The sequence below is a fragment of the Polistes fuscatus genome, unplaced genomic scaffold, assembly GCF_010416935.1.
Source record: "Polistes fuscatus isolate 324 unplaced genomic scaffold, CU_Pfus_HIC Scaffold4, whole genome shotgun sequence".
In the NCBI taxonomy this organism is placed as follows: Eukaryota; Metazoa; Arthropoda; class Insecta; order Hymenoptera; family Vespidae; genus Polistes; species Polistes fuscatus.
In genome coordinates, this window is record NW_025113118.1 from 1,085,796 (window position 1) to 1,095,348 (window position 9,553).

At 27.0% G+C, this 9,553-nt stretch overlaps 1 protein-coding gene across 1 annotated transcript; it reads left to right on the forward strand.

Annotated features, from left to right (window-relative positions):
* The first annotated feature begins 2,795 nt into the window (after positions 1-2,795).
* LOC122521289 (heat shock protein 75 kDa, mitochondrial) lies at positions 2,796-9,230 on the forward strand. Its single transcript, XM_043641871.1, has 13 exons — positions 2,796-3,019; positions 3,233-3,331; positions 3,406-3,488; positions 3,590-3,817; positions 3,887-4,053; positions 4,157-4,266; positions 4,348-4,421; positions 6,413-6,759; positions 6,845-6,992; positions 7,083-7,210; positions 7,296-7,483; positions 7,563-7,861; positions 8,471-9,230. Exons 1-13 carry the CDS (start codon positions 2,905-2,907, stop codon positions 8,570-8,572), a joined length of 2,088 nt encoding a protein of 695 aa, XP_043497806.1. The 5' UTR covers positions 2,796-2,904; the 3' UTR covers positions 8,573-9,230.
* Positions 9,231-9,553: the final 323 nt, after the last annotated feature.

Here is a 9,553-nt window from a genome sequence, read left to right on the forward strand (position 1 = left end):
TTATTCTTAACGATTGTGATATAGCGTTAAAGCTAATGGTTAAGGATAGTTCTTTCTCGTTGGAATGATAATATAAATATGTATATCTTTGCGTGTGAGGCCCCGACCAACGAAAAGAATTTTTTCTTCAATTAAAACCATTGTCGGTTGTGTGCACAGTTAACAAATGTCTATAAAATCCTATCGAAGATGGATAACTAGAACAACAAAATCATTTTTACACAATACGCAATGCTTGCAGCGTGGGCTCGCATATAGAAAAAAAAAAAAGAATAGTCAAAATTAAAACGATCGGGTGTGGCAGTAGATACAAAATCGTTCAAGCAAACGAGAAAAGGGCTATGTAAATAAAATAGTGTTGCGTTATTATTTATGTTGCTATCGAATAGTAGTGAAGTATTGTAATAACCAGTAATTTACAAAGAAAATGTGAAAGATTTTTGGCGAAAAAGAGAGAGAGAAAGAGCGAGAGAGAAAATGAATATATATGCGTGTGTTGCGTGTGGGTGCGTCAATAGGTAAAAGAAAATAAGAGTATAGTAAAGAAAGAGAAAAAGAAAAAAAGAGGGAGTGATAAGGAAAATTATGGAAAGGAAGAAAGTGTAAATATGCTATAACTATATCTCTCCTGGTAATGGATAGTTAGAGTACAGTTATTTTATTATTATTATTATTATTATTATTATTATTATTATTATTATTATTATTATTATGATTATTATTATTATTATTATTATTATTATTATTATTATTATTATTATTATTATTATTATTATTATTATTATTATTATTATTATTATTATTATTATTATTATTATTATATTATTGTTATTATTATTATTATTATTATTATTATTATTATTATTATTATTATTATTATTATTATTATTATTATTATTATTATTATTATTATTATTATTATTATTATTATTATTATTATTATTATTATTGATATTATTACTATCATTGTTATCCTTCGGCCAATGATCTCAACAAAAAAAAATTAAAAATTGAGCTTGAATCTTTTGGGAAAATAAAATAAGGAAGAAAAGGAAAGAGAGATCATACGTGGTAAATTCGATGAGCCGATTTCGATCGTATCAAAGGCCATAAAGAAGGTCAAAGGTCTTTCGTTGAATCTTTTTGAACAAATTTTTCTTTCCTTTCTTGTTTTTTTGTTTAATTTCTGGCCTACGTACTCTCTAAACATGTTTATGATACATATGTAGTCGAAAGCAAATTTCCATTGTGATTTTTCCTTCTTTTCCTTTTTTCATTTTTTTTTCTTTTTACTAAGAATTATCCCATTCATGCTTCTTGCAAAATGCATCTCAAAATGAAAATAAAGTCAATGAAACTACCTTCCTTTTTTGACCCCTTCGAATCGTGCATATTTCTAGTTTTAAAAAGAAAAGGAAAAAATACGATATATGTATTACATAGCATACAAAATATTTTGTTTTTTTCTATAACTCTTCGTGCGTTTTTCTATTGCCTTGTAAGTTAGATATATGTAATAATTAATTGTTCAAAGATATAAGAAAATAAGGGATGACAATTAACTTATAAAGAAAAAGTAAACTAGAAAAAATTATCATTGTGTATGGTAATTAAGAAAGTATGAAATTCGATAGTTAAATTTGAATATAAGGTTTAAATCTTATTTACACGATGCACGATTTACAACATCATTAGATATTCTCGTAAAAACAGATCGGATATGTTTCGAAAATAAATTGAATTCTTCTCCCTTATACTTCTTCACTTTTCCAAATGGTCTTTCAAAAAAGATTGATAAATGTAAAATGTTTTGAAAATAACACGAAATCGGATGATGTTCTTATTTAGATAAATTCATTTGCAAATAATCGATAACGGTGCAGCGTTGATAAATTCATGAACATGTTTTATCGAATGAGAGTCAAGACATTTTTTCATGTCTTTGTATATTTTTATGCAATGTTGTAGAATAATATTGTTTCAAATATATTATACAGATAATAATAATAAAAAAATTTATATACCATATAGTATATTAATGCCTCTTTCTATATTTCCCTTATTCCAACTTGACCAAATTTGATATCCCTATATATTTAAATATTTATTTCTGTCTACATATACATCAATTATTTGATTATTATTTTTAAAATATATTAATTCTTAGTTCCGATTATTTTATATCGTCAAAAATATATGTGAGTAAGTTAATATCAATATGTATACACATTTACAATAAAATTCATTTATGATTATCGAATTTTTAAGAAAATGTGTACATTGATATTATATTTTATGCAAAAACTGAATATGTGTGTCTGACGCAATGCGGTGCATCGGTGAATGTATAAAAGGAATGCATAGTCTCTGATATGGTTTGCAATTCTTTCAACGAAGACGATCAATTCGTGCGCGTGCCTAGTCGAGACGGAGATTTCCAAGCGCATTGACCCCAGCCATTAACCTAGGCTTACCAACTTTATCAACATTTGTCGAAATAACATCAAAACATAGTTGCATTTACATTATATTTTAAAAAAGATTCAAATAATCGTCAAATGCTACTTAAATAATCAAACATTATAATTTATTTTATTAATAATATTTGCATCTTTTCCATTGTTTAAATTATATTTATTAAACGAAGATTAAAATAAATGAGTATATCAAGTTTGCTCAGTTTAATTTGTGATCCTTATTTGTACAGTTTTTTCTACGATATATTTTTTAATTGTATATATAAAATAATGAATAAATAAAATTATTTATTGCCTACTTGGTTTTCATGGTCGTCAGATATAGAGACTTTGGATTTATAAAATGTTTAATTGTGATTGGTTAAAAAGCGAATTTTAGTACCATTAACCTTATGATATTTCTTGTAGAGTTTACTAATATTTCAAGATGGCGGCCTCCTTTCGGCTCCGACATGCAATAAAATTAGGAAATTTGTTTCCTAGACAAGTAACTTATAATGTCGAGAGAACGATTATTAAACGAACGTGCAGACAATTTGCTGGTAATATTTTTTTTTATTGATATTATTAGAATATTTTTGTAATATATTTTCGACTATTTGGTTATGTTGTCGCTACTTTAATAATTATTTTTAGTACTTACAATTAGAATATTATATCATATCAAATATTTATTTTACTATTTTTTTATATTTTTTAAAGTATATAACATTAACATAATTCTTAAAGTATTTTACTTGGATTTTATCTTCTAGCAATTTCTGGTAACCACATACGCTGTTTCTCATCACAAACCGCAACTCAATCTTCTACCGAATATCATAATATAATACAAGATACAGAAAAAATTACAGGTAATATAAATTAACATAAGTGAAGTTGTACATTAATAGTTGTAATTTCTATATTAAATAATTTTTATTTTCAGGAGAAAAAGCTAAACATGAGTTTCAGTCCGAGACACAAATGCTATTGCAGATCGTTGCAAAATCATTGTATTCTGACAAAGAGGTTGTTCATTGTTTTAAAAATATTTGTTTATAATTTCACTATTAATCATATATATCATTATGAATAACTAATTTAATTTTAATAAATATATTCATTTATAGGTATTTATTCGTGAGCTGATATCTAATGCCAGTGATGCTTTGGAAAAATTAAGATACCTTAGATTAAGCAATAATGAAATAGGAGAAGTAGCTGGTGATAGAAATTTAGAAATTCACATTGCTACTGATAAACAAAATCGTACTCTGACTATTCAAGATACAGGAATTGGTATGACGCGTGAAGAACTAATATCCAATTTAGGAACAATTGCACGTTCTGGTTCAAAAGTATGTTGATATATCTGAATTTACATTTAATAAATTTATAACAACATTTTCACACTAACTTCATTCTAGGCATTTTTGGAACAAATCAAAGATAAGCAAAGTGAAGGAGATCCATCTAAAATTATTGGACAATTTGGAGTTGGTTTTTATAGTGCGTTTATGGTAGCGGACAAAGTTGATGTTTATACTAAATCTTATGCGAATGATGCTGAAGGTCTTTGCTGGTCATCCGATGGGTAAATTGTTATTTAATATTTTCTATTATGATTATAATATAAAATAAAAGAGCTAAAACAATTAATTTAACTAATAATAAATTTTGTCATTATTATTGGACAGATCTGGGTCTTTTGAAATATCGCAAGCAGAAGGTGTACAAGCAGGTACTAAAATTGTTATACATTTAAGACCTGACTCTCGTGAATTTTGCGATGAAAGCGTACTAAAAAGTAAATATTTTTCAATGTAATTAATATTTTAGTTTTTCTCTCTTGTACAATATACTGATTACAATTTTTGTTTTTTGTTAGATATCATTACAAAGTACAGTAATTTTGTAGGAAGTCCTATTTATGTTAATGGTCAAAGAGCTAATACCGTACAAGTAAGATGTTTTATATATATTTGTTATTTTTTAATAATTCTATATTATGTTTACACACACAATTACATTTATCTTCTGCTTTATTTTGTGTGATGAATCGGTTTTCCGCTGTTAATAAGGAGACTTTATGATTGAACACCAACGGATTGGTACAAGATTTGGTATATTGATAGTATACCTTTAAGATGTTTTCATAGTAAAATATAACGATGCACTCTCCAGCCAATTTTGAGAAAAAAACTTTTAAAAATTTTGCTTCTACTTGCTATCGTGTTCTTATTCTTGTAAATTCATCTAGTTATCAAGTGAGGTGCTAGCAAAGATAGCATTCTCTTCTGCCACTCCGATTGTTAGAGTTCGATTCTTTATGGGGAGATTATTTTTATATTTTTTTTATTCATAAATTTAGAAAAATTTTTTTACATTTATTAATTTTTAATTATGTACGGGAAAGAGAATGATAATTATTACAAAAATATTAACGACAATAAATTTTTTAACATTTTGCGTAAATAATAAAAGATATAATTGTTTACTTAAATTATAGTTAAAATTTAAATTTTAATAAGTAAATAATTATATATACATCTTTAATAATGATACTCTCATTGCCCTTTTTTTATTTTTTAAAAAAGGTTGGTGCATATGAAATGCCGGATTTTCTTTACATGTGAACATTTGTAAGTATTACTGTCCATTGCCAGAGTTATATTTCAACAAACCAAAATTTCTCAAAAGTGTTTAATCTTTTAATTTTTTTTAAATTTTGTAAAGATATGAATTCAACCGATATTTTTTCATATAATTCTTTTATATAAGTATAAACTTGGTAATAATGCTGCAAAATCTGCACGCAATATAAACCAGGCGTTTGAGAAGAATACTGTTAACGATCAAAAAGTGCATCGTTGGTTTGAAAAACTTCGGTCTCGTGAATTTTCTCTCCAAAATGAACACGTTGAAGACCCAAAACGTTGGTGAAACTAACTAATGCTCTGAAAGTATTAGTGGAAACGAATCCAACTTTACTTACAAGGGAATTTACTACCAGAATGAAAATTTACCATACAACAATATTGCGACACCCTTCTGAAATTGGCAAGGTGAAAAAAATAGATAAGTAGGTACCGTACTAAATAACCAAGCGAAATAAGCTGAATTGGTTGAACGTATTCTCATCGTTACTAACCTAATTTTTTCAATGAATTAAAATATGAAATTTCGTCACACCCATCTTGTTCACCGGATCTTTTGTTAACTAACTTTCATTTCTGTAAACATTTAGAACAGTTTTTATGGGATAAACAGCCTAAAAATGAAGACTGTCTGAAAAAATGCATATCAAAGTTTATTGATACTAAAGATCAGAATTTCTTTAAGACAAGTATCTATGCATTCAAATCACGTTGAAAACAGTGTATTGAAGCAAATGGAGCATATTTTGATTATATAATCAGATTTTAAGAAAAGATATGGAGTTTTATATATTAACTTTAAAATCAGACATTTCATATGCACCAACTTAATAATTGCGCAAAATGTCAAAATATTTATGGTTTTGAATGTTTTTATGATAACTATCATTCTCTTGTATATAAATTTTTAAAACTTATAAATATAGAAAAAAAAAAAAATCTCCACGAAAAATCGAACTCTAACCATCGGTGCGACAAGCGAGAATGCTACTACCTACGCTACCGAGTTGGTTGCTATGAATTAATTTACAAGAATATAAATACGTAAACAAGTAAAAGCAAAACTTTAAAAACTTTTTTCTCAAAATTGGTTGGAAAGTGCATCATAATGTTTTACTGCGAGAACACCTTAAAGGTCTACTACAGATATATCAAATCTTGTACCAATCCGTTGGTGTACAACCATACGATCTCTTTATAAGATTATTTTGGTCAATTTATCTACTGTATAGTTTTTTATTTATTTATTTATTTACTATATATTTTAATTTAAATAATTAAAATTGGATTTTTTAGCCTCTGTGGATGCTTGATCCAAAAAATATCACGCCTCTACAACATGCAGAATTTTACCGGTTTATCGGAAACTGTTTCGATGTTCCAAGATTCATATTACATTATACAACCGATGTACCATTGAGTATAAAAGCATTATTATATTTTCCGGAAGAGAAGCCAGGTCTATTCGATTTAGCCAGAGACACTGCTGGAGGTGTATCTCTGTATAGTCGAAAAATTTTAATCAAAAGTAAAGCGGAAAATCTTTTACCAAAATGGTTACGTTTTGTAAAAGGTGTTGTTGATTCTGAAGACATTCCTCTTAATTTAAGTCGTGAATTGTTACAAAATAGCATTTTGATTGGGTAAGATGATTCAAAATTATATAATTATTTGTTAATTCATATTACACGGGAATGCATCGCAAAATAACATTTTTAACGTTTTCAGAAAATTACGTAGTGTACTTACAGCTCGCGTACTGAAATTTTTACAAGAACGATCTGTAAAACAACCTGAAGATTTTAATAAATTTTATGTAGATTATGGACTATATTTGAAAGAGGGTATCGTTACTAGCAATGATCAATCTGAAAAGGTGATTTTTTGAACATTTATATTCTAGAAATCTTGCTCTTTTTATACCACCTGTTGTAATAATCAATTTATAATATATATACATTTGCAGGAAGATATAGGAAAATTATTAAGATTCGAATCTTCTGCAAATTCTCCAAGTGAACTAATTAGTCTTCCGCAGTATTGTAGTCGTCTTGCTCAGGACCAAAAAAATATATATTATTTGTCAGCGCCTAAGTAAGAACTAATTATTATATATTTTTATCGTTTTCTTGAATTGTTTCCACGATAATTTCATTTTAAAACAATTTATGTTTTTTAGCCGAACTTTAGCAGAGCAGTCACCATACTATGAATCTCTTAAAAAACGAAACGTTGAAGTTCTATTTTGTTATGAACCTTATGATGAATTAGTTTTGATGCATCTAAGGCAATTTAATTCTCATAATTTAATATCGGTGGAAAAAGAGATGCGAGATGATAGCAGTGCAACTAAAGCAGAAAATTTAGGTTCGTATATTGTTTCTGCGTTTCTTTTTTCCTTAATTTTTTTAAATGTTCTACAATTTTATATTGATATTTTTTGTAGGTGTTATCAATAAAGAAGAAATGGATGCTCTCGTAAGTTATATGCAAAATCTATTGAAGAAAAAAGCTTTCGATGTTAAAATGACAAATCGTCTTGAGTCACATCCTTGCGTAGTCACTGTTCAAGATATGGCTAGTGCAAGACATTTCATACGCACGCAGAGTCATCAATTGAATGAAGAAATGCGATACAATATTCTTCAACCAAGATTTGAAATCAATCCATCTCATCCTTTAATTAAAAAACTTTGTCAATTAACGAAAAACGATTCCAAATTTGCGGATCTCCTCATACAACAAGTATGTAATAATTTTCAAATATAACTTGACTATCTATCTCTATCTTCAATATATATAAAAATCCAGTGTCAGAGTGTTTGTCCGCGATGAATTCCGAAACTACTTAACCGATCTTAATGAAATTTTTTTCATTTTGTGTGATGTATTCTAACTTAGAAAATAAGATAGTTTTTATTGCGATTATTTTTTATAGGACAAAGGGTTGTATGTATTTATAAGTTCCATAATTCTCTGACATATGGCAGTCTAAGTCATTGTATTAATACACTTTAATGTCTTTTGTAGTTGATTTCGGCTTATATGCATATTTAGTTTGTCACTTTAAATTAAAATTATCAATTGTTATAATTTGAAATGATACAAATAATCTTAAAAATTGCTAAAAATCAACATTATTTACCTCATTTATGAAATTTTATGTTGTTTTGTACTTAATTTCAACTCTCCGAAATTATAAGTGAATATCAATTTGACTGCATTGAATAGTTTAGTATTAGATTAAATCAGCGTATTATAACAAAGCCCCAACAACTCGTGTCTAGATTTACTATATATATATATATTTATTTATTTATTTATATAACCATATTTTTCAAATCAACATTTCAGCTATTCATGAGTGCAATGGTCGGTGCAGGATTGATTGAAGATCCACGTATACTTTTAAATCCAATGAACGAACTACTAACGTTGGCTTTGGAGAAACACTAAACTTAGGTTTATGCTTAATAAAAAATTTAAGTTAATTCTCTCTCTCTAAGACTTCATTTTAGATAATGTGTCGAATTTAAATAAAAAAAAAGTATTTTAACGTTTTTAAAATTAACAACCAAATAAATGTTAGTTTAACTATTTGTTTTTTCTTGATGTAAATATAAAATAAATTAACATTTTTTAGTAACTATTGTATGAACTCATCTCAACTGTATTACGCACTTATGTGCTAATATTCGGCGAATGAAAATAAGTATAAAAATTGTGAAATGAAGTGATAATTATTAACGGTTTAATAAATTATAGGCAAGATTGGTTTCTTTATTACAATAGGTTGACCTTGTACAAATTAATTATAGCCTTATAATTATAATAAGTCAAGTTCCTCATTCTTTGAAAGATTTTGTTTTATCGATATGTATTCTATGAGCAGGGTTAATCTGAAGAGAATTTAGAAGTTGTACCCGCTTTCCATTTAATCTTCCTTAATAATTAATTCATGTAAACACTTGTAGTGTATCCTTATTTCTGACATGAAAAACAAACATTTATCTCCTATAATTCTTACTTGATTTGAAATCTTAAATGACCCGCGAGTATGTAGGCCTAAAGTTAAAGCTTCTTAAAATATAAATAAAAAATGATGGCATATAAATCAATTATGTTTATTTTTTTGTCAATTCCGATCGCTCAATAAAGTTTTTGCATATTTATTGTAAATGATACCGGTAAATGTAACGTAATTACTAATACATTTTAGGATAACGTTCCGCAATGGCTGAAGGAAGAGCCAAATTGTTTATTAATTGCACGATGTTATTTAAATCATTTATTTAATCTTATATGCTGGTTTTCTTTTCTTTCTACTAATAATAATATGATATGCGCGTAATCGGTTTGAATCGTTCTTTTTTAAATAAAATGTATAAAAAAGAATAGCAAGTCAACTTCGTTTCAATGTTTATGACCAGGGGGGTT

Bases quoted from the DNA above. Each gene is read 5' to 3' on its own strand.
- LOC122521289 (XM_043641871.1), top strand. From the start codon at position 2,905: ATGGCGGCCTCCTTTCGGCTCCGACATGCAATAAAATTAGGAAATTTG. The intron at 3,020-3,232 runs GTAATATTTTTT...TTTATCTTCTAG, and splicing joins AACGTGCAGACAATTTGCTG to CAATTTCTGGTAACCACATA. The intron at 6,993-7,082 runs GTGATTTTTTGA...ATACATTTGCAG, and splicing joins GCAATGATCAATCTGAAAAG to GAAGATATAGGAAAATTATT.